Source organism: Lepisosteus platostomus, chromosome 7, assembly GCF_059453375.1.
Source record: "Lepisosteus platostomus isolate fLepPlt1 chromosome 7, fLepPlt1.hap1, whole genome shotgun sequence".
Taxonomy (NCBI): domain Eukaryota; kingdom Metazoa; phylum Chordata; class Actinopteri; order Semionotiformes; family Lepisosteidae; genus Lepisosteus; species Lepisosteus platostomus.
The window spans coordinates 16163175-16188698 of record NC_142617.1 but is presented as its reverse complement, the minus strand read 5'-3'; the positions used below and the strand labels follow the sequence as shown (position 1 = coordinate 16188698).

At 38.6% G+C, this 25524-nt stretch overlaps 1 protein-coding gene across 3 annotated transcripts; it reads left to right on the top strand.

The window, feature by feature from the left end:
* Positions 1–336: 336 nt before the first annotated feature.
* LOC148658388 (arfaptin-2-like) lies at positions 337–24098 on the top strand. Of its 3 annotated transcripts, XM_088639505.1 has the most exons (10): positions 338–569; positions 4502–4609; positions 8600–8632; positions 11820–11928; positions 16161–16220; positions 18721–18836; positions 19519–19740; positions 20230–20387; positions 21367–21541; positions 22241–24098. In XM_088639505.1, exons 2-10 carry the CDS (start codon positions 4511–4513, stop codon positions 22394–22396), a joined length of 1128 nt encoding a protein of 375 aa, XP_088495631.1. In that variant the 5' UTR covers positions 338–569; positions 4502–4510; the 3' UTR covers positions 22397–24098. The 3 variants fall into 3 exon arrangements, with proteins under 3 accessions (XP_088495632.1, XP_088495631.1, XP_088495633.1); XM_088639506.1 differs by lacking the exon at positions 8600–8632 and having other exon boundaries at positions 337–569; XM_088639507.1 differs by lacking the exon at positions 16161–16220 and having other exon boundaries at positions 339–569.
* The last annotated feature ends 1426 nt before the right edge of the window (positions 24099–25524 follow it).

The window sequence follows — 25524 nt, the reverse complement described above, 5'->3', positions numbered from 1 at the left end:
GTATTGTTGTAATTATAATTGTGTCCTGTCTTGTGAAATTTTCTTATTTATTGTTGTAGTCTTCTTATTTATTGTTATTGTCATCCTGTAAAGCGCTTTGAGAAGCCACCTTTAAAGGCGCTTTATAAAATAAAGTTTATTATTATTATTATTATTATTATTATTATTATTATTATTATTATTATTATTATTATTACTATGCATCCTTCACCAACATGGCAGCCAACTTGCTTCGAGGAGCGAGCCCGCAGCCTCGCGAGAGCTGTGGTTCTTCCACGCTGTCAATATTCCTCCGTGAGGGAGGGGTGAATGGAATCAGGTCGGCTGGTGTCGTCAGTTCCGCTCGGTGTCTTCAGGCAGAAGGGGGGCGAATAACAGCAACAAGAAGTCGGAGGTGGAGAGGGGGGGGGCAGCTGGCCAGTCATGCAATAAAACAATATATAACAAGATACTAATTATTAACAGGTACTTTTGTACCTTTTCTATTATCGCCGCGTTGAGGAAAACAGCCGGAAACAATTGGCTTCCACCAGCTTGCCGTCTAATTCAGAAGACGGATTCACACACTGGTAAGAATAGCATTACTTTATATATATATAGCTCATCTGATTTTTTACAAGCTGCACTGAGCATGTTGGCAATGCAGGTCTTGGACAATTTGACACATTAAAGAGGTTGCAGTAACATGTATAGATATTGCACATATAAAGGTGCTACTTGCACATCGGCTTTTTTTGTGGGCCTCTCCAGACTGACACCGAAACCTGGAATTGTGACCCTAGTTAAACTGGATCGTTGTGGTAGCAGAAAGACATGAATTAAGGTTGAGTTCCCAAAACAAAATTCACATATTTTGTCTCCTTTACGCTGCAGTATGCATATGTTGGACGGCACTCGCCGCTCATCCGTTACATTAAATCCCCTGTAACTGTACAGCTCTGTTTAATGCTTCATTGAGAGAAACTGTATGGCGGATTTAAATCGCAAGGTACCATGGTTGCTACATGATTTTTTCACGTCTGGCTCGGTTTTGTTTCTGTTATCCACCTGCAGTTGCACTTGCTGGACCTGTGGTATCCGCTGAGCAAGGTGACAACGGACAAAGCGTACTTGTTGTGCAAATATATACTAATTTCGCATCGAAAAACAAATCGACGAGTGACAGCTGTTTCAGAGCACAAAGGACTTAGGTATTTCTTGTATGCACAAGCGTTTTCTTTTTATTAGCACAGACTTGATAGCACTTAGAATGCATAATGCTGGTAAAACCAGCACTATACTTTGAAGGCTTGTTGAATTCTTGAATTTCACCGGTCACTCGCATCTCGTGTCTAGTTACAAATGTGCGCCTGCCTATTGAGTGGCTGTCGTCCGAGGCCTGTTGTGCTATTGTGGCGTTGGTGTGTTGGCATTTCTGGTGTTGACAGTGTGAGGAACTCCTTCTTCGTGCTTGCACTGCAAGTTATCTGTTGAAATAATTCAGTCAGTCCTGAGAGGTTGCTAGTTGCACCTGAAAAATTAGGACAACATGTGCTGCACAGATCGGGCGGCGCTTGTTGATATAAGTTATATATTATAACCAAGCTTATTCATTTTCGTATCTCATGTTCTAGGAGCCAGGTAGTTTATACAGTGTACGTGAAGTGTGTTTGCGTTTCCTGTATAGAGACTTACCAAAAGCACTGGTAATTATGTGGTGATGTGGCCTTCAACTGGGATGGCTTTGCATGTTACATTTGCTGCCTGAAGACCGGTTTTGACGGTGACGCCGGTGAATTAGGTGACTATAAAGTCCCAAACTGGATTTTGTTTTGTGTTGATGGTACCACTGAAATGATACAGTATAAATTCATACCCATCTAGTGATTGAAGGTGAATTTATACTTTTGACTTGCTTACCTATGCAGTATTCATACAGTACCTGCCCGTTTTCTCCTTCTTCAGCAGTTATCAATGTCTTTGATTTCTCTTTCCTTCAGTGATTTGAATAATTACTGTACATAACCGACTCTGGTCAGTGTAGGCTTATTTTGTACTTGTTTATTGAAACTTTTTCTCAGAGCACATTTCTCAGATCCACACCACTGTGTGTTAATTTGAAACTACTGTAGCTAGGCATTATACATTTTTACTTGGCCATAGGCACTCTAAAACACCTTCCCGAAGGTAGCAGTTGGAAATGGAATAAAGAGGATGGGAGGGGTCATCAATGATTAGCTGAACTTTCCTTTGAACTGCAGTATAATAAAGCTCTTTAAACTATTTCTGTGGTTGACCAGTTATTTTACTAGCAATATTAACAATTCTGTCCAGTTTCTCTTTACTCTTAATACTCAGGCTGCCATACCACACCGTGATAACAAAAGTAAGGATGCTTTCTACTAACATTTTATAAATCCTCTCTAAAACATTTTGACTCAACTAAAACCCTTTCAATTTCTTAAAAATGCAATTAGTATTTTATACAAAGTTTAAATGTTCATCTATTACTGTTCCTTTGTATTTGAAACACTGAACAACCTCCATAGTTGAAAGCATTTACTGTCACAAGTTGCCAGTTATTTGATTATATCAACTTTGACCTTATTTATTTTTCCAAGTTTCCTGCCTAATACTAAATAGAAACATAAGTGTTTTTGTGATGTTTTTCATATAAAAAAGAATATAACAATTAATAGTTAATAATAATAACATTTTTATAGTTCTATCTATGTTAGGACTTAGACCTATATGAAGGTCATATACTGTATGTCTTAATATGTTAAACCATGACATTTTAAGGGGTGTACTTTTTTGTCACACTGTAAGTTATAAGTACATACTGTAGGTTCGTTCATGTTGAATTCAGGATACAGCGCCTAGTTGTTTGTTTGACACTAACATTTGCAAGTAAAAGCACAACGATAGGTTTACAGTAGTTACAGTTTTGCTTCAGGCAGTTGTGCCTTGTGGTGTTTCATATTTGAGAACTGAAGGCACAAACCTGCTGGGGTACATTGTCACTCTTCATTGATCAGGTCACTTAAAGACTTCTTTGTGCCCAGTATTTAATCATTATTAGTGCTTCATGAGAAATGAGTGTATGGGGTGGGGGTGGGGTTACCTAGAGGTAAAATGAATGGGAGTTTAAATTTGCTGGTGTAAGAGGAGTCAGTGACCCTCCTGCAGCAACCTCATATGTCTCCTGATGTGTTGAGCAGGCGATTTCAAAGATCACAGACTCAGGCAAATTTATTTTAAACCTCCAGCACATAATGTAATATATGTGTCATAGATCTGTGAATCTACAGGGGAATCTTCAGATCTTTGAGAACTTTAAAACTGCTGGGGGATTTCAAGTGTTACAAGAGTAACACTAATGAGAGGTTCAAGAGTGACACGGAGGGGAAGGAGGTGGGAAAGTGGAGAGGTCTGTGGTTTGGGAGGAAGTGAAAATAAAGGTTAGACTTTGAGAAGTTGGGTTTAAGTTGATGAGAGTGCATCCTGGAGGAGAAAGCGGTGAGACAGGCCGTTATGGGTGGAAATCTGATGGTAAATGAGAAGAAAAGAGGAAGAACTGAGCATCACTAGCATACAGATTACAAAAAGCTGAGGGGCGAAATGAGAAGAGTCAGGTTTTGGGATTCAAGACAGATCTTTGAGGGACATCAATAGGTAAGAGGGAGCAGAGAACAAGTCTTGCCAGCAGACCTGGTGCAATCAGTGAGGGAGGAGTAGGACGATGTCAGAACAGTGCTAGAAAGTTAGGTCATTGAAGGCTGATTGGAGAACGGCCTGATCCCAAGTGGCAGAAGCAACGGAGAAATCGATGAGCTGGTGGTACATCATCATGGCCAGCAGCCATATCACCCTGTAACTCACAACTGGCATCCCACTGAAGCTCAGCAGGTGTGAGCCTGGTCAGTACCTGGATGGGAGATCTCCTGGGAGAAACTAAGGTTGTATCTGGAAGAGGTGTTAGTGGGGCCTGCAGGGGGCACTCACCCTGAGGTCTATGTGGGTCCTAATGCCCCAGTATAGTGACGGGGACACTATACTGTAAAAAGGTGCCATCCTTAGGATGAGACGTAAAACCGAGGTCCTCACTATCTGTGGTCATTAAAAATCCCAGGGCTTTTCTTTAAAAGAGTAGGGGTGTAACCGTGGTGTCCTGGCCAAATTTACCATTGGCCCTTACCAATCATGGCCTCCTAATAATCCCCATCTATAAATTGGCTTCATTACTCTTTTCTCCTCCCCACTAATAGCTGATGTGTGGTGAGCGCTCTGGTTCACTATGGCTGCTGTCGTATCATCCAGGTGGATGCTGCACATTGGTGGTGGTGGAGGGGAGTCCCCATTACCTGTAAAGCGCTTTGAGTGGAGTGTCCAGAAAAGTGCTAAATAAGTGTAAGCAATTATTATCATCTCAAAACTTTTAGAGCATAACTTCTTAGAGTTCCTCCAGTGGTATTCTGAGCTCAGCAATGTTTTTTCGGTTTCACTTGTATCTCCTCTGCAGACCTCCAAAATGACGGACAGCATTATGAGCAAAGCTGCTACGATGGAAATCCCAATAAACAGCAACGGAGACACAGGGACCCTCACTGAGGATGACAGCCTGGAACAGGTGTGTGAGACCTTTTCCTTTATAGCATCGATGGTGGAGATCACATGCCTGTTTTCCAATTTCGTTTCTCCTTTCTTTCCCTTGTTTGCATTCTGTCCTTGTCATTGTTTTCATTTGTTTTTATCCTTTTTAAGCAGTGTTGGGAAGTTGCAAATCAAAGAGTTTTCACCAGTCGCCTTTAAAGAGACCATTTGGATTAAAATTTCCTTTTGAAAATAGTCCCACCATTTATTGCAATTAAAGAGAAAAAAAAATCTAAATTTCTGTACTGTCCCTATTGCTTGTTTTTCTTTGGGTGGGTAGGCAAGGGTGACAATCGAGATTGAGGATCCTTTCTAAGCAGAATTTAGAAACTTATGATCTGTTGATTAGAAAATGAAGAAAGCTTTTTTATTTTATGTTGTCTGTATTCATTTAAACATACAAAGTAGATTCACAATGTGGGTGACCTGGCTTTTTGAAAAGATTATTTGATTAACATTGATGTAACAGTGGAAGAGCAGGTTGTGCTTAGAATTTAACTGAATTTTCTGCAGCAATATCCTGTTCTCACACAATGTGACAATTTAAAGTTTTCATTGGCACTTATTAGATGAACCATCCAGACACTAAGTATGGAGGCAGTGTGTGGTCTGGTTTTGCAGAGTCAACTTGGGGGTAGAGTTTTAAAGATAAGAAGTTTTCTAGGAGATAGTCTTAGTTGCATTTGTAATTAGTCTTTTAAAGCTATAAGCTGGGAGACATCCTCATATATTTCCAGACTCTACATTGTTACACTTTTAGTGAGCAATCCCGTAGTTAAACAATTGGCTGTGGACACAGGAGTAGGACAACGCCTAGTAAGTTACATAGTAAGTTGAATAAAGAATTCTCCCGCATGTAGATCCGGTATGAAAACATTCTTTAGTTATTTGCTTAGTTAAGTAACACTAGGGCGAGGGTGTTACATCTGAATTTATTAAAGTTTAAGCAGAATTAGTGGCCTGTTTAGGTATGTATAGTCGGGTAAATTAAGGTCAGCTTAATGGGAATCATTTTTATCCAATTCTCTAACGGAAGGCAGGAGGTAAGAGGAAAATTTGAAGCAGGGGTAGAGAACCCCGGTCCCCTAGTTCAGGTTTTACTTGTGGTTTTCATTCTATGTGACTTGAATGATATAATTGAAGAGTGAGAAAATCTCTTCTGTTCCCAAGTCAGGTGTTAAATGAAATATCTCTGCAGCCTGCAGAAACTCAGCACTCTGGGACTATGGCTGGCTACAACTCTTTGAAACAGATGTTGGACTTGTTTTGTTTTACAGCAACACTAGCTTCCCAGTTTTCATAGCTTTGATGTTGACAGTTTAGATAAAAACCTCAGATAAAACATTTCATTTAAAAATTGTTCCTCCTAGCAATGCATGATTCACTATACAGGGGTTTGGGTTAGCTGGCTTAAAAGGAGTGTCGCCCACTGTTACAACACTGCTACTTCTATGTAAGTAGCCTGATCTTCCTTGAACAAAAGTTCATTAATGAAATGGTCATTCTCCTTGACGCTGTCAGTACATACAGTTGTGAAATGGTAAAGCACAGAATGTGACTTCATTTTCTACTTGAAAGGCACAGCACAGGGTAATCACTATATTTCATGGTTTAAGTGTAAAGTGGTATTTTGGCCGCCTCTAACCATTTTTCAGTCATTCCAGTACAGAAATATTATAAACATCAAGGTGATTATATACTTTTTTATATTCTAATATACCAAAACTCAAAAACGTTGATTGGAAATACGACAGAAGCTGAATAATTTATCCTCAAAATACAGTGTCTTCAAAGGTGTCATTTTTTAAATTTGTACATTTTATACTAAATGTAATGAAAACCCAGCTGAAGTCTGGAATGCTACATTATTCTTAGAGAGTAAACCATATGTTAACTTGCAAATGCTATAGCTGTTTTCCTTGTGTGCATTTTCACTGTTGTGTTTTTATCTGTGCTGTTTAGAACATATATTCCAGTAATAAACAGTTTTTTTTTTTCCCTGGACAGTGATATTAAAGCTATTTGAGCTTTAGTAGCTTTACCATAGGTCCTGACCTTAAGACTTGTAAACTTTTTTTTCCCCAGTTTAAGGTATATAGAGACAGGAGTTCAGAATTATTTGAGCCAATTTAACACAACATATTGACATTAGGCTGTTCCAGTTTAGACTCCTTTAATCTTTATTTTTTTTCCCTGAACAATTTGGTGCAAGGTTTGTTGTACATTCATTGCTGTTTTCCTTGGTGTTCTTGGGAAATTCTACTGCTGACCTCTGGAGGGGTGTACCTTGAAGAGACAGCAGCAAAGGAACACCCGAACCCTAGGTTTAATCTCTTCATCCTTGAGCCCGTAAATAAGGGGGGCCAGGACCCTGGGAACATCGAAGCACAGCAAATTGAAAAGCCTCATGAGGTGTGTCCCACTGACACTCTGGTACATCGTCCTGTATAGAACAGGATAGAAATGGAAAGCCATATAGAGCAGCATCTGGATGGCGTGTAGCAGGATAGTCTTCTGAGCCCGGACTGCTGAACCCTTCTCTTTTGTGCTGGCCTTAACGATCACATTGCCAATGCGCAGGTAGGCGAAGATGATCATCGTCAGCAGGAAGGAAATGCAGAAGGCGTGGCCGAAATATCGAACTACAAGCGCCTCCTTTTCAAATTTAGATCCGTAAACCTTTGACTCTGAATGGCAAATCATGCCAAGTTCATAATTTACCTCTTCAGTGGAGAGATTTGTCAAGATGACGTGTATCATAACAAGGCAGCCAGACAGAATGCCATTGCCCATGATCACCAGGTTTACCCTGTGGGGACTCAGGAGGATGGCACACTTCAGGGGATAGCAAATTGCTATGTAGCGTTCTATGACCATCCACGCCAGGCTGAGGGTAGCATTGTTGAAGCAAAATTTACAGAGCATGAGGAGGATCTGGCATGGCACTACTGTGATGAGGATGTTATAGTGGCCTAGTAGCAGCAGCCCTCGGGAGCAAAGGATCAGCATCATGTCGCTGCACAGCATAGCTACCAGGAAAGGAAAGCGTGGCTCCTCTTGCCAGGCAGGCCTACCCACGGTCACAGCTAGGAGCACACCCACGTTGCAGTAGCAGGCTGAACCAGAGAAGGCCAGAACTATAACTGGCCAGAAGTCCTTAGTTACAGACACACCAGGAGGAAAGTCTGTAGAATTTCCAGGATAGCTTGTGTTTTGCATTTTATGTGTGTTTAATTTTTTTTTAATCATGGAGAAAGTAGATGAAACAAAATCTGTAAGAAAAATAGAAGGCAATGTGAAATACAATGCCAAAATCGGAATGTTAAAACTACGCTGGATCAAAATTGGTTAATTCTAATATTTCTTTTCCAGTTTTTTTGTAAGAATGCTTGTGGCCCCATGCGCTGATACTGTGGTCAGCTACGTTGAGAGAGTATATCTTTAAATTGGTAACAGCATGTTTAAATGTTATGATTCCAACACCATCAGCAGACTCATGGTTTTTAGGGAAACACAAAGTGGATTAGAAATGGAATGATGCTTGATGGCTGCTTTATTATTGCATCAGATCTCATGCTTTTTTCCCCTTTGTTAACATTATTGAATACATTTTAAATACAAGAGGGTTTTCAATTTAAAATATAGATCAGCTCTTTACTATGTATTGGGCTTTTTATGGAATTGATAACAGACTTACTTCAAACAGTTTTGTTAATGATTTGAGGTTGGCTATTAAAAGTAACTTAAATTCTGCCACTTTTAAGCAGATGAAGGGCTTAGAATATATCTATTTATTTCTTCAGTGGAGATAAGTAATTGATCTGGAAAGCCCTGTTTTAACTTATGCTTTAAGGTGGAAACATGACATGTTTCCATTTTATAGACTGCAGAACAATGTCATTTTCATTTTCCGTTACTTTGCTTTTTATGTTTTCTTTTCTTCTCATTTCCTTTTGTTTTTACACAGGCGGCACAGATTCAGTGGCGCTTAGATGAGAAGGTAGGGAATTCCAGTCTTTCAGGGTTCTGCACTGTAGAAAGACGGAGAGTGGAGAGCCTTAGCTTGCAAAACTGCTCTTTTATGTAGAGCTCGCTCTACAGCTGGGGGGTAGCATGCAGCCATCAGTGTGTGGGTGTGCAGTGGGAAAAAGAACACAGGGCACTTTCACTAACCTTGTCTGAAGTTGTATTACTTACCTTTGGGCCCCATTTAGCAAGAGCTTGGGACATCTTTTCTTCCCTGAAAAGTTAAAACTGTGAGCTTTTCTAATCTGCTGCTTTTCCAATTTAAGCTGGACGTGCATAGAAAGAAACACACTTATCATTAACGTTAATTAAAAGAAATATGGAACTAACCTGCTTGTTGCCTCATTGGCACTTAGGTTTGTTGTTCTTTTGGCCCAATGGTGTATTCTATTTTGGAAAACCTGATATTATGAACAGCAGTGTTTGCTGTGTTTTAAAGGGTTTTCCATATGGTGAGTGAACACCCCATTAATTCTTTGGGGGAAATCTGTGTTTACCCTGGTCACTTCCAGCTTGGGAGGTTAGCAGTAACAACCAACTCCGTTGGTACAGCCGATGGTAATGGGTGATGTTCCAATGGAGTTGGATTTTCCTTACAACATGTGTGTCTGCATCTGTGTGTATCCAGCTAGTATTTTCCTTGTTGATGTTATGTGTAAGATGTTCATGAGCCATGTGTTTAGAAGATTGCTATGGCAGCTCATACATCCTCATTTTACTGCAACCGAGCACTATTCATGTGAATTGCTCTCATACAAGATTATTTCTAAGTGTTAAGGCATTTATCTCACAGGCTCTAAAAACTACCGTGGTTAGCCTTTCCTGTTTTTCCTTCTGATATGAACTTAACTCAAGATGTTAATTAGCAAGAGCACCATTTGCCATCATCACAAACTTATTCTGGGCTCTGAACTGAAGAATCTGGTGTTGGGAGAGCAGATCACATTTGTCTGTATTTATCTCTTAAAAGGATTTACGCAAGCAGTAAGCTAAATTTTCATTCATCCATTGTTTATTATAGTTTAGTCTTTTTAACAAACTATTGATAAGGTTTCCTGTGATTTCACCTGCTGTGATTTTAAGGTGATGGCAGTATTTCATTTTCAAATATTGACACTTTAGTCAATAATTACTCTTTATTTTAGAGAGGAATAACCTTCTTTATTAAATCAATGTATAAATTGTAAATTCCCCATGCTTAACATCTCTTCATCCCCTAGATACTGTATACATTTTGTTAATGTGCTAGTTCACATTTTGAGATCTTTCTCTCATAAAGTATAATTTAGAGATTCTACAGATCTGTCTATGCACATTGGTAAGCCAGGGATTAGTCAATGAGCATGAGTAACATTGTCCTCCTACAGAAAGTGAATCACTGTTACTATATGACATTTTATTCCTGCCGAGTACTTTTCTTGTAGGTATTGGAGTTGAATACATACATATTGGCACCCTGTGTTTAAAACAGATTTATTTCCCAAGAAATTCATTGTAATACTAGTTTTAGTAGCCATTCACACTAGCAAATAGGTAAGATGGTCTGGTGAATTAAGCTCTATTATTATATCATTAATATGAAGAATTTCAATGTGCAATTCTGCAACAGTGTAAGCAGCAGTGAAATGCTGAGGGGTGAGGTTATAATATGCTGCCTAGAATTTATTTCAGTATATCTGCATTAACGGTGATCTTCTTAGCTGCAGAATAGTAGTTAACATTGCTGCCTCACAGCACTGTGGCCCTGGGTTCAAATCTGGACCTGGGATGCTGTCTGTGTGGAGTTTGTATGTTCTCCTTATGTTCACGTGGTTTCATTCCACAGTGCAAAGACATACTGGAACTTTATTTGGATTCTGGAACATTAGCCTTAGGTGTGAGTGTGTGCATGTTTGTGACTGCTCTTTTGTCCCATCCTGGGTGTACCCTGCCTTGCACCCTTTGCACGGGTAGCAAGGTAGTTGCCTGGGATAGGTGTCTCATCATTCATTTTTAAAATGAAAAAATAATAAACTTCCAAAAAATAAAACTTCCAGAGATATTGTAAGATATATTGATAAACATTATAATTAAACGCTTTTTTTGTTGTAATTCAAGTAACAGAAAAACAAACTCACCTTTTCTTAGTGCTGCAAACAGCCTGGTCTTTAGTTTTCCAGCTTCTGCCCCGCTCAGCAGTTTGAAAGACTATATATACTTTTGGAAATGTCAGTTCCTGACCTTCCACACACAATTACTGATTAAACCCATGCCCTTATATTAATCCCATGTGAAAAGTTTCACAAACATGTTTACTCTGTTGCAGTTACTCTTCCAATATTTTCACAAAGGTCTTCCTCTGTCAAGGGACCATTATTTGGCTGGGACATAATATTAATTAATATACTGTATATACTGTACTGAAAATAAAGTATACCTTTGTCATTCCAAGTCTCTCAGTGTTTTCACATGCTCATGATTTGAAGCATTTCTTCCTCCTACATAATAAGATAAGTTTTTATGATATAACTGAATTGTATTGATTCTTTGAAGTTTTAGCTTTATTTTCTCTTTGTTCATTCAAATTTACTTTAAAATGAAAAGATAACAGCAAGCACTTTTAAGTTAATTTTATTACACCGTGGCCAAATGTTTTCAGAAATCCACTTCAGATTTCTTCTATGAGTTATCAGATGTATATCTGTAGATACTGTTAATGCGATCTGATGGAATTTGACTGAAGTTCATGTTATCTAATTTGACTTGATTGCCTACACTTTTTGTACAGGAGTGGGGCAAGATTCCAGATTAAAAATTGTTTCTGCGGTCAATGTAATTTTCCCTAAAGCTGGGTAGGCTTCTGCTCACATTTTATTATTTTACCTGGAAACAGTTGTAATTGGTATGTACGGTTCATATTACTGTGAGCATCTAATTTCAATTGGAAATGTTTGTGGCTTAAAAATGTAATTTTTTTTTAAACCGTCCAAATGACTCAAATGTTCTTGTCATTTTATTTAGCTATGTTTTTGATTTCTTGGACCTTCGGCTTTGAATTCTAAAAATTGAGAAAAGTGAGAGGTTTATTGTTGTGCAGTATATACTTAATGGCAGACCAATGAATTCAAAGCTCTACAGTATTTGTTTTCCCTTGAGTTTACCGTCTTTGTTTCTTAACACAGGACTTGCAGCAGGTGATGGTATCAGGACCCAACCTCAATGAGACCAGCATTGTTTCGGGAGGTTATGGAGGCACAGCAGAGGGAATCATACCCACCAGCTCCATCAAAGGTAAAACTCCTGGCTGAGCTTTCCCTCTCTGCCACAGCTGTCCATCCGAGTACTCCAAAAAAATTCACAGATTGATAACGATGTCTTTCATTTGGCAATTAACGTCATTACACTAATACTGAATTGCCTTTTTTTCCCAGTGTACATAAAATTGAACAGGACTCGAAGCTGTGCTAAATTAACAACTTGCGTCTCCACTAAAATAAGCAAGCGCTACCTTGCCTGGCTTCTTACAAAGTTTATACAATATAGTGACTGGGAGTTGAAAAGGAAAAGAAGGGAGGTACCATGGGTACCAGAGTAGTGCAGTTGTTGGAATTGGTGCTTTGCAGCACTGGGGCCACGAGTTCTATTCCTGGGGTGCTATCTGTGTGCAGTTTGTAAGCTCTCCCTGTTATTGAGTGGATTTTCTCTGGGTGCTCTGGTTTCCTGCCACTGTACTGTATGTGAAGACAAGCTGGTAGGTGCACTGGCTTCTGGGAAAATTGGCCCTCGGTATGAGTCTGTGTGTATTTGTGTCTGTGTACTGTATGCCCTGCAATGGACTGGTGTCCCATCCAAGGTGTATCCTGCTTTGCGCACATTGCTTGGTAGGATGGGCTTCACCTCACCCGCAACCCTGTGTTTTGTGCGGTTTGAAAATGGATGAATGGGAGGTACAGTACACTATACATGTTTTACTGTGTAAATATTAACAGTGTGGTAATATTGATTGTAAGTGCTTCAGGTGAAGGCATCAAAGATAATTGTCATCAAGCTCCATTTATTTTATGCTACAGTGGTTAAGTAAAGAAAGCTCGTTCAATTAATATGTTAAGGTAATTACACCACTCTCAGGAAAAGGTTTTTCCATTTTGGTTTACTTAAGCTTTTAATTAATTGTCTCTAGGCTTTCTAATTTAATCTAGGCTCAATACAAAGTGTATAACTACAGCAATTGTTTAAAATGTCAGTTCCTTTCTTCTGAAGCTTGATCACTACTTTAAAGACTTACCAACATGAAATACCAAAACAATGGAACTCTAGCTGTTTGACAGCTGTTTATGAATATGGAATTAATCCTTTTAAAATTTCCTTTGTAAATCCTTTGCTTATCCAGGCCATGGAGACATTGTCATAGTGTATAATGATTTTGTGAAGTCAGTTTAATAGATAATTTTAAAATTCTTGTTTTTTTTTGGTAAAAGTAAATTCACAGCTTCACATGGTGGCTTGTGGAAAATCTTACACAAGCTCGCTTGCCAAAACTCTCAAATTATTGTGGCTTTCTTTTCTCATCATTTATCAGTTTCTTCTCCTGTACTGTGCTTTTATCATGTTGTTATTTTCAGTTTGGAGAAGCAGGTATCTTTTCATCTTTGCTCCCTTTGTAGGTTCCGTGAAATACAGCATGTGTCAGTATGTTGAAGAAGTTTGTATCTTCATACTGATTCAGTATACTGCTTGAGTGACTTGTTCCACTGCTGTAGATGAAGAGGTATATGTTTTTAGCTGTACTGCACACAAAGATATACCCATTTAAATGGGGCATGCAAAACTGTTTGAGGGTAATATGGGAAAACACTTGGATGAAGGCACTGAGTCACATTCAAGATCTTGAGTGGGATATGGCTGCTATGAATCCTGTTTTTAAGTAGCATTTCCGCATGCATGCGCTCATAACATTTTTTGATCTTCAAAATGCCAATTGCTTACTCCTATGTAAAGATGTTCCCTGAATTTAGCATAGATTAAATGGTGGTACAGTATTAGGGGACCAAGAACACTTAAAACATGTCCATGTGCTCCAATCTGATTCAGACCACTTTTTCTTAGGAATAAAAATCTAGTTCAAAAGCCACTTTGCAGGGGTACTTGAAAAAAATTAGAAGAATCTGAAAATAGCATGTGTGCGTTAGTAAGGGACAAAATTTAACCATGTAATTTTGGATCAGTCAGGTGCTGTAGAAGCTTCATTTAGGGGACAAAACTGAACCATGGATCAGTAGGCTTTTGATGCGTTACATGCAGAGTTACGGTTTCTTTTATAAGATGGGGCTAAAATGCACGGTGATTAATACAGAAAGTGTAGCACATAGTATAAACGGAGAGACTATAATTAATTCGTGGATCTTACCCAGTGATTCTTTTTTAAAGAAACCCAGGTATCTCCTTCAACATCATGACTTTCTCTGTGCCTGAGATTAATAGCTTAACATTTTGTGTGATTTTTTTCGTTAGTGTCTAGAAGACAAAAATATTTCAAAATAAAGCTTGGAGTGTCAGATTTTATAGATTTTTACTACCTGCATGCACTTCTCTACCTTAGATATTATCTGACAAGTGTTTGCCAGTCTTGAATTTTTCATCTAACCAACCTATTTGGATATTGATAAGAGACAGTAGAGCATCCAATGGTATATTTGGTATAAAATAAGTTCAAAAAGCAATATGTGATTATGACCCTTGTATAATTAGCAAACTGGCCAGTTTGATGTTAAATTCAGCTTATCATAGCTGAAGTTCCAGGGGGCTCATTATGGAGATTTCTGAGTGGCATTGCTCTTTTCTGTTGTAGGAAAATATTGAGTGATAGAAACCTGGAGATGCCAAGGTGGAAACAACTTGTCAAATTCTTAGTATACAGGGCCTTTTTAACTTAACTTAAGAACTAGGTTTTTATGTCTATTGTAAGACATTTTTGGAACACATTTTTGGGTGTTGTACCGTGTTGTCCAAATAGTCATATAGCTTTGTGTAACTAAGCTCAGGGGTTAAACCCACTGCTTTTGTAATAATTTTTTCCCTATTTTCACTGTAATTGCAAAACCAGTTAAAAGTTGCTTGTTTTACAACAGTTTTCAGTGTTATTACAGATATTCTGGGAGGTTCTGTTATGCTTTTAATAGCAAAGTGCATTCATTTTGAAAAGTGTTCTAATCTTCCCTTCACCACATAATTATTCTGTCAGTACCTTAATAGTTTTGTACAAATTCTTTTGTAGAGACACAGCATTTCGGACCAATTCATTTACAATTAATTTCTCAGTTCACAGGGGCTATTTTTCTTGCTGTAAAAATTGCTGGTGCTATGTTTCTCTGAATTATTTTTTAGTAAGTTAATGGGTAATATTTTATATTAGGGTTTGTTTTACATTAATGAAATATATATCATTAATATATAAAGTGACATAAGTGATCATGTATAGTCTTTAATGTAATTAATTGTGTTAATAAATCCCTAATCCTGAAAGTATCCACAGCCATACACCTGTATTATGTATTATGTATTAATTTCTTGCTAGTTAACCATTATGAAGTGTTATTTTGCACCTCTGAGCTAAAGTGTAATCAGTTCATCATTTTTAAGAGACATAAAAATTGTTCTTTTGGTTCTCCACCTCTCACCATCATCTCAGATATACTTTGTCTTCTGATCAAGTATTACTTATTATAATTTTGCGTTTAATCTTATTAAAAATAATTTCATATAATTAATCATTTGTTTTGATTCTGAACTGATTCTTGGGTGATTTGCAAGAATTCCAATTCAATCAATCAAAATACTGTAGCTTGACTCTCCAGTTACAGCTCACTTTAACGCTTAGGAAAACTACTTCAGATTTTTACTCAAAAGGGTTAAAACAGTAGGACATACACATCATCTGCAGTTAAATCGTTTTCTTAGATAAGGATTACAACATAGGCAGAACAGTTATGAGAACGTATTCTGATATTGCATCACAAAGAACAGTGTGCGCCTTTATTTTCTAAAGTGAAAAGAAGTTACAGTCTAAGAACTGTATATTGATAGCATGGTCTCTGGACTCCAGACCAGAAAATTGGCAGCGATTTTAAGATGCCGAAACCAGTACAGTGATGTGATTGCAGAATCGCCCCTTATAAAAAAAAACTGCTGCCCGTATCAGTTCACTGGTATGTTATTCCTCTGGAGTGGTGGAGTGGTGGCACTGTGGCTAAGGATCTGCGCCTGTGGCTGGAAGGTTGCCGGTTCAAATCCCGCGGCCGGCAGAGGAATCCTACTCCGTTGGGCCCCCCTAGCAAGGCCCTTAACCCCAACTGCTCTAGGGACGCCATATAAATAGCTGACCCCAGTTTCTCTCTCCCCGTGTGTGCCTGTGTGTCTCATGAAGAGCAAGCTGGGGTATGCAAAAAGACGAATTCCTAATACAAGAAATTGTATATGGCTAATAAAGTGATCTTAAAGTTAATGAATAAATACGTGTTCCATAGGCCCTGGGATCCGCTACAACCCTACCATGCTGGGAAGACGCATCCTCCCTCTGGGACAAGGTGGCTCTTCTTGTCTGTTAACTCACTCACTCTTTCTCCCCCTTTTTCTCCTGCACGGTGATGGTGAAGGGAGCTGCTGCTGAAGCTGCTGACTTGGCTTTTCCAGGAACTGGCATATTCTTCCTGTTGTAAATCTCCTGCTGAACAGGTCTAATCCACTCCTCTTGGTGTTTGCAAAAGACCAGAATGTATTTTTGTGCCACAGCTTGAAAGCCCTGAATGAATAAATATAATAATCGTAGAACAGCCAGAATTCAAGCTGATGCATTTGCTTTAACACTATACATTTTCTTCTGTAGCACAGTGAAAATGCACTTCATATAAGATCATGCTTCAGTTGAACAAGCAGACTTCATTGAGAATGTAAAAGTTTAAACCAGTGTTATGCAGCATGTCGGTTATACTTCTTTCCTTGCAGATGTGTGCCTGTGTATATTTTTTTAATTGCATGGGTTTGTACGTTTTCTTTTTCTAAGTACATAATGCAATTGATGATTGCAGTTGATTATCAAGTTGTTGCTAATATTACAAATAAGAGATCTGTACCTGCAGGTGAGGGAATGGAAGTTACAGAATCAAGCAGGTAGTACAGCAGAGTGTTATCCGTCTAACAACGTGAAGCCTGTTGATCAATTTTTATGTCAATTCAAAAATCTGCTGAAACAGTTCCTTGCTTTTTTAGAAATTGTTTTTGTATACATTTTTTCTTTGCAACACATACATGGTCATTGTGACTTTGTGGAATCTGTCCCCTAATGTGTGTTGTACATGAATGTCATTATCACTGATGTTCACTCTGTAACTCATCTATGTTCCATTTTTTTTTTCATACCCTTCTCTTCACTCTGTCCCCCTTGTACCATTTCCATCTCTCCTACCACTCATGTTCCCTTCCCTTTTCTACCATGGACACTCTCCACTGTAATCCTTCCTTTCGACTAATCTGTCCATTTATTATCTAATGGCCGTGCATTTACCTCTCCTTGACAATGGCCTCTGTCACATTCCCATTTTATCTGGCCTATTTGCCTTCCTGGTTCATTGGCAAATGTTTTCCCAACCATCTCCTTATCTCCCACCCCTCTTCACCTGTTCATCCCACACCTGGATGGACTGCTGTCAAACTGGATGACTAAATCCAATCCGTCTTCTTGTTGCCTGGGCCCTTACCTCATCTAATTCACCACCAATCCCCCACCCTCCCACCACTGCCTGCCCATTTCAGACCTGCGTTTGAAATCCAGGGGTGCTCTCATCTCTCCTAGCCAGGCTGCAGCCATTCGGATAGCCAGCCAGGGAGGGGCCTCTGCAGGTATTGAGGAGCCAAGCCCTGTCTTACACTCACTCCCTCCTTAATTCATTTACTTGTCCTCTCCTTCCCCATTTGATCATCATCTCATAGCTTGTCAAGGAGCTTAGCAAAGGCACCATGTGGATCTAGAATAAATTATGGATTCAAGCTAATACATTTTGTGCAAAATTGTGCATTCTGTTTTTTTAAGAATGACAACGCGTCTAAAGTCAAATCAATGATCTAGTACACGGGCTGTGATGTCCAAACACTTTTTTCCTCCAAGCAATCGTCATTCTTACCTGAATCTTGATTCAGAATGATATTTTAACCATCTTGTTTGTATTATTTCCAGTATTATTTTTATTAACATGATCAAAGTTTTTATATTACTAGATAGAAACATATTGTTTCATTTACACCTGAGGATGGATTCTCATTACACATAGCAAGCCGTTCTGTTGATAACTTGTTCCTTGTAAAATATAGTGGCTTTTATGCTTATAGTATGTAGTAGTTTGCTTTCAAAACTTTTTAAATCACTGTACTGTTGTAATTGACTTGATTATTGTTTCCCTGGTTTGGAAATTAAAAGGGGAAACGTTTTCACTGAACAACTGATTTCCTTTTAACAGACAAATACCAGTTTTCACATGGGTGTTCTACAAACAAGCAAACAAGGAATCCTCTGTAGACTGATTAGTTTAACTGGCTTAAGGTCACATCACAAAGGGCTGATATAGGGAATGTCCTTTCATTATACAAATATCCCTGAATGTCAGCCTTCTGTGCCAAGAGTAAAGAAGGGATGTGCTGTTGTACTGGTCCTGCTTATTGTGAGTGACAAAGTCTATTCCTATAACTCTTTTTAGTGCCTAATTGTTAAAAATATATTCTGAGAGCTTACAAAAAGTTTTTGCGTTGTGAAAACCAGGCTGATACATGTTATTAGCTTGTAGCCTCTTAGTGTTTTTGTTTTACTGCTTATAATTACAATAGTAATTAGATGTGTTATTGGTGATTTACATTTGACACTAAAATAGTTGAGAGAGAGAAAAAAAATCTGTTGATGGTAACTGGTAAAAAATTCAGCAATTTGGAAATTTTTTAAATAAAAAAATAATACAATTCGGCCATTTTGGGTTCATTATGGGTGTCTCTTTCATTCTTTCTTGTCATCTTAAGCGTTCACTCCATTGTCTCTCATAGGTCCCAATATGCATCAGTCACACAGCAGCTCAGCAGTCACTGCTGAAGAAGCTACTCGTGGTGTGGCTGTGGAAAAGTTTGACATTGTCAAGAAGTGGGGCATCAACACCTACAAGGTATATTGAGGGGGCACTGGAATAGTTTAATCATTTGTTCACGACTTTGCATTAAGTGTTGTCAATAACCAGTCCCTTCTTATGTCTAATATTTAAATCCCAGCTCGTCAAGTGATAAACAGGTTGTTGTCCTAATGTGCTACTATAGAAAATATGTAAAAGTTACTATTTGATGCATCATTGTTTTTGTTTGCATTCTTGTTTCTCTTTTCGAGAAACACCCTGGGATTTTTAATGACCACAGAGAGTCAGGACCTCGGTTTTACGTCTCATCCGAAGGACGGCGCCTGTTTACAGTATAGTGTCCCCGTCACTACACTGGGGCATTAGGACCCACATGAGCCGCAGGGTTAGCGCCCCCTGCTGGCCCCACTAATGCCTCTTCACTAAAGATGACCTTTATTTTTCATATTTAAAAATAATAATTGTTTTTTTATAAATGGCATCTGTAGAAAAATGTTTGCAATTTTCCTGGAGCTAAGGTCGGCAAAGACTACAACAGAAAAATCAGAATGTTTAGATTCAGTAATTTGTTTGTACCCTTTCAGTTGTTCTGGCACCAATGGGGGACAGAAAATCTTTGGAGAGAACATTGTTGCATTGTCCTTTATTTAAAAGGGACCCTTTTGTCTCCTCTCATGCCGTGACTTCCTCTTGTTTATTCCCTGGCTCCACTCTACAGTGTACAAAGCAGATGATTTCTGAACGTTTTGGCCGTGGGTCACGGACAGTGGACCTGGAGCTCGAGGCTCAGATTGATGTGCTTCGAGACACGAAGCGCAAATACGAAAACATCCTGCGATTGGCCAGAGCTCTAACTAATCATTTCTACAGCATGGTGCAGACCCAGCGTGCACTGGGGGACACCTTCTCTGACCTCAGTCAGAAATCACCAGAGCTACAGGTAATATGCGGTTTCCCAGAAAATCACGGTTAAGCAAATGAAAAGGCAGTGTTTTTTTTTAAGAAGCATTGATAACTGACCTAAAAAAGTTGTTCACCACAAAATATAAAACTAATAAGAGTCCTTGGCTATGTATATTTATTCAAAATATCTTTGAAGGCAAAATAAGGATTTTCTTGTTAAAGGTAAATGAAAAGAATAGGCAAAATTTAACATTTGTATGGCCTTAGTTCTTCAATATCACAAAAATCATTGCATTTTTCAATTAAGATGATTTTACAGAAGACCGAACATCTGAGCTTCAGGTTTTCAAACAAGTTCATCAGAGTTTTTTCTGACAATTCTAAAAAAACATGCTGCACTATTTACACCATTGTTAAATCTTTCTAATTTAAACTTTTTTAAACTGATGTTTTAAAATAAAGCAGATTTCTTATTTTGTACTTCAGATGGTACATTCCCACCTATCTATTTGTTTGTGACATGCAGGATGAGTTTGGATATAATGCTGAAACACAGAAGCTGCTGTGTAAGAATGGAGAGACCCTCTTGGGTGCCATCAATTTCTTTGTCTCTAGTATCAACACTCTGGTCAACAAAACCATGGAGGACACTCTGATGACTGTCAAGATGTATGAGAATGCTAGGTAAGAGTATGCAGTTTAGAATAAAACCTAGACGGCAGTACAGGCCAAACATTTAAATGCAAAGATGTAAATAATACAGATATAAAAGGTATGAACCATTTTTAAAAATACCATGCCATAAATTTAATTTTTTAAAATGTTTTAATATTTTGAATACTAAAATATGTTATTAAAAGAGGTATTTTTATGACTGAAGTGTTAAGGGTTAGTCCTGAAAAAATAATGAGCTGCTATTTAGGAGTATTTTGGGGTAGGGCTTCCTTTAAAGATTCTTAAAGTACAATTTTGAGTCCTGTCGGCCAAATGTCACCTGTTCAGGCTTGGGTCATGGTACTGACTGGCTGGAATAACCAAAGCATTATTTGTGTGAAAAGTCGTAAGCTCACCAGTCTCTTTTTGTAGCTCAGATCAGTATTCATAGTCTTGGACAAGTGGAAGGACTGCAAAAACTGAAGAAACTTTAATTATTTATAGGGTCAGCAGTGGCAACAGTGCTGTAATGAGTGTAGGAAATCTGAAGAGACAACATCACACCCAGTAGTTGCTTGTAGTTACAATTTCTAGAATATGTAGGTTTGACAATTTCAAAGCTTGTGTAAAAGAACAGCATGTTCACATTTGCAACAATATAATAGCAGCAGCAGCTTGATGTAAGAAAGACTTCTTATTGGTACTAGGTTAGTATGAAAATGTGTTTTACATCATTGAAGGAACAAGTAAAGTTCTATTCCATGCTGAAAACAGAAGAAAAGAAACACGACGTTTCAGCTGTGGAGCCTTCTTCGGGTGTGGACACCCGAAGAAGGCTCCACAGCGGAAATGTTATTTCTTTTCTTCTCTTTTCAGCATGGAATATACCTTTACCTGTTCCTTTGCAGCTACCTACTTGAACTACTTTACGTCATTGAAAACTTCAGTTAGCTCAGACCCAGTGTCTTAAAAACTGCCTCCTTTCTAAAGTCTGACTTTCCTATCCTAGACTGGAATTTGATGCCTACCGCGCTGACCTGGAGGAGCTGAACATGGGCCCTCGGGATGCTGTCACCCTGTCACGCATTGAGGCGGCACAGCAGCAGTTCCAAATCCACAAAGACAAGTATGAGCGGCTCCGGAGCGACGTCACCATCAAACTCAAATTCCTGGAGGAAAATAAGGTAAGCATTTTGCACCCGCCCCCCAGAACTGAAGAACTGCTAGTCTGAGTCAGACTTCTTCATAGATTCTTACTTAAAGACATTCGTTTTCTAACCAAAGCATGCTCCGGGATACCGGAGCTTGCTTGAGCCTGTTGTCTCGGCAAGCAACAGGCACAGGGTGGGGTACAACCTGCACATGATGCCAGTCCCTCGCAGGGCAGGCACAGACAACACCTTGGGGCAGTTTTTCAAGAATCCAGTTCACCTATCAGTACGTCTTTGAACTGTGGGAGGAAACTGTAGCTCCCAGAGGAAACCCAAGAAAACACAGGGAGAACTTACTGTACAGACTCCACTCAGATAGCACCCCAGGTCTGGAACTGAACCATGGACCCCAGCACTGCAAAGCAGCAGTGCTTACCACTCCGTCACTGTGCTGCCTGAGGGTTGTTAATTAAAATATCATTTCTATATTTTGAAACTGAATTTTCTCCTATATGAAGGGTAAATTTGTCAAGAATGTTCCATAAGAATTTTAAACTTAGATTTATAGACACTTGCACGGAGGTAGGAAAACATAAAAGTAATAGTAAAGACAGAAACTGTGAGGCCTGTGCTTTGCACTGTTTGAGGTCAGGTTTTCTAGAACTGAGCCATCCCGCATATTAATAATTTCAATTCAATGTGCTCGACGTATTTTTTTATTCTTTTTTGTAGGTGAAGGTGATGCACAAGCAACTCCTCCTGTTCCACAACGCCATCTCGGCCTACTTTGCAGGGAACCAGCAGCAGCTTGAACAGACCCTCAAGCAGTTCAATGTCAAGTTAAAGCCTCCCGGTGCAGACAAACCATCCTGGCTGGAGGAGCAGTGATGGTGCAGTTTTCCAGCCAACCGGACAGATGGACGGACAGACATACTGTTAGAAAGACCAACGGTGCAGGACCAGGAGAGGCCAGTGAGAGTGACAATGGGAGAGAACATGCTTGTCCCTTTCTTTTCCTTCCCTGTCTCTTCTTCTCTCTCTTTTTGTGTTTGAAGAACTTGGATGTTTTAATCGTTTAGAAACACTAACATTTCTTTCCTTTCAATGGGGAAAACGTCCTTAATATTATGTCCACCATCTTGAAAAAAACTTCAGAACGAAATCAACACAACATCATGGTCTTCAGTTTGCTACTATATCAGTGTCGCCTAATAAAAACCTATGATCTCTGTCTTTATGACCGGGTGACAAGCAAATTAGTTATTCACTATCTGAAGAAATGAAGTCCAATTTCTCAAGTTTAAAAGTTTACACTACTTCTTGGTTTCCAGCAAAAAGGGACTGTCCTTGTTAACCAGAAGGACTGTAGGTATCAGAAATGTGCATTTAAACAGTCTCCTGTTTAAAAAAGGCTTCTTTTCAAATTAGAACCAAAAGGTTTAATGCACAACGGCAACATCCTCTCCATTTATGTTTTTTTACAAGAAAAGTAGACAAAGCCTAAGACCTAAAGAGAAGAAGATCTTGAATACAGAAAGAAGAAATGTTGAAAATACATAATGAAACGTTAATGGTTAAAGCTGTTATTATTTCCATATTTATTATTAAAACAGTAAATATATGGGGTTGCAGGACAGGGAAGGCTTTTTTTGTGAAGGCAAGTGTTGTTACTTTGCAGATTGTCAGAGAATGTTGTGGAAAATAATGCCACAGTGGGTACAGAGTTATACGGGAAAGAAAAGAGTTTGATTTGACAAATTCTGTCCTTTTGGAATTCACAAAATTAAGCAGAAACCAACCTTGTTACTTGTAATGTAAGACACTCCAAAAAATTCAATGAATAAAAATCAAGAATACTGGTGTCTGTAGAATATGTCAAAAACTTTTTTCTTGTCCAAAGGTGATACAATCCATTTTTGATGCAGTGCAATTCTGGTCCTTGAGACCACAGGCCACAGTCCTCCATAATTTATAGGTAGTTATTGATAGCCAGCTGCTTTAAACCTGGATAGATGGTCAGGTTCTTTAATTGGGTAATTTAATTTATTCAGCCTCAATAATGTGGATTATCATTTGACTATAGCACCTATGAGCCCTTGTGGAGAAGCAGGGTTTACCATGGTTATATTCCTGTGGTCACAAATACTGTTAAACTGTAGAAGATCTACTCAACTTCTTTTTAGCAGAAATTAGTAGGATATGTGTTTTTCAAAAAGGGTTCTCTAGGAACAAAAGTTTTTAATGTCTAGGAATCTGTCTCCTACTTGTAGGAAAGTTGGATATCTTCAATGATCTGTGCCCCTTACTGACTACATAAGATTTTCAAAAGGAAAACTTAATTCTTAATGCCATTAGATTTTCTGGTATATTACTTAACATTCAGAACCATTGTATATAGTAGTATCCCACATTTTATGACAAGGACGCACTAATGTAAAAAAAAAAAGCATATGGGTTCCACAATTATTTGTTGACAACTACACTTAAACCTGTAGAAACAGTGTATTCCAGTAGTTTTTCATGGCCTGGTAAGAACAGAACAAGAAAAAGAACGTAGTTGTAGACTAAATAAAAAGTGAGAAGATCGAAAGTGTGTATTGTTTTAATTTGAGGACGTATTTTTGTTTTTTTTGAGAGAACTGTAAAAAGGTCACTGCAGATGGCTCTGAGATAGTATGCTTTATATACTGTATTTCTCGTAGCACTTCCAGACAGCTTTGGTAGCATCATGACAAATTTAAGTTCTTACACTACAGCCAAGAATCGTGGAAGTTAACGTGACACAGAGCTTTCAAGCTTCCATCTTTTCTTCTTAGCGAAATACCCTTGTTGGGTATCCCAGAAGTCACAGGCCAATGTTCAGCTTCAATGAAAATTTAACTCTTACCTTATGGAGGGTACTGAAAAATGCATCAGTTGAGATATCACAGGACAGCATGCATTTGTTTAGCTCTGTAGCTCACCCTTTCCGCTAATGCTAAGACACCTTTTACAACTTTTTTTTTCAGGTCAGCCCTGGCTCACACTTCTGAAGTGTGAATGGCTGTCCTGAACTGACTTAAATTTAGGCTGCATTTTTGATCTGGCAATTGTAGTCCAAGGACCACATCCAATTCTGGGGTGCCGTTATTTTTAATACCAATGCCTTTCTTATTGCATAGGGTTTAACGACACACTCTCCAATTTGCCAGCATGCAAAAACAATGCAGTATTGTACTTGTAAGTAAACAGTTTACTTAAGGGCTGCTTTAAAATGACATATATTAGTGACCAGTAAGCAAATGAAGCATAATGAGTTATTGATATTTTCACACCAGATATCACCCTTAAGGTATCACTTTAAATGTGTTAAGAATTTATCCAGGAATGCTTGGGTCCTTGTACTGTGTAATGCTAGGTTTACCGCTTTTTTGTTTTGGGGTGTGGGTGCATATTAAGTTATCTTTAAACCACAGAGGAACATGGTTTTCAAGGACCAAAAGCTGAGTAATCTTATAATTAATTACTATTATAATCCTTTAAAGGTGACATTATGTTCAGGCAGCTTGGTGATTAATACTAGTATATAATTATACTCCTGTTTTGTCACAAGGTGGCAGTCTAATCTAAACAGTTTAGCAGGGGAGTTTCATTAACTCTCACTGATGACTGGCTTCCAATGTACTATAGATGGTTGTGCTATGAAATGGCTTATTGTTGCCCTGCAGCAACCTTTTTGTTGAAAGCTAAGTGTTTTCACAAAAACAGTTTTTTTTTACATCAGGGCTGGGAGAGTTGATGTTATTTTGTCGTCCATCTTCTCTAAATCGTGCCTGAGCAGTTAACATTGGATATTTGAGGTTTATGTTTTAGAAGACTTGCATACTTGCATTCCCAGCACAGGTTGGATACATGTATGCAGACATGTATAACTGTGCAGCATGTATGTATTTTTCCCCATTTTCCATGAGTGATCTTTGGTGCGGTGTTTGCACACTAGTTTAAACATTGAAATGCGACATGTCAAAAGAAGTGGT

Bases quoted from the DNA above. Each gene is read 5' to 3' on its own strand.
- LOC148658388 (XM_088639505.1), top strand. From the start codon at position 4,511: ATGACGGACAGCATTATGAGCAAAGCTGCTACGATGGAAATCCCAATA. The intron at 11,929-16,160 runs GTAAAACTCCTG...CGTGTTCCATAG, and splicing joins ACCCACCAGCTCCATCAAAG to GCCCTGGGATCCGCTACAAC. The intron at 19,741-20,229 runs GTAATATGCGGT...TGTGACATGCAG, and splicing joins AGAAATCACCAGAGCTACAG to GATGAGTTTGGATATAATGC.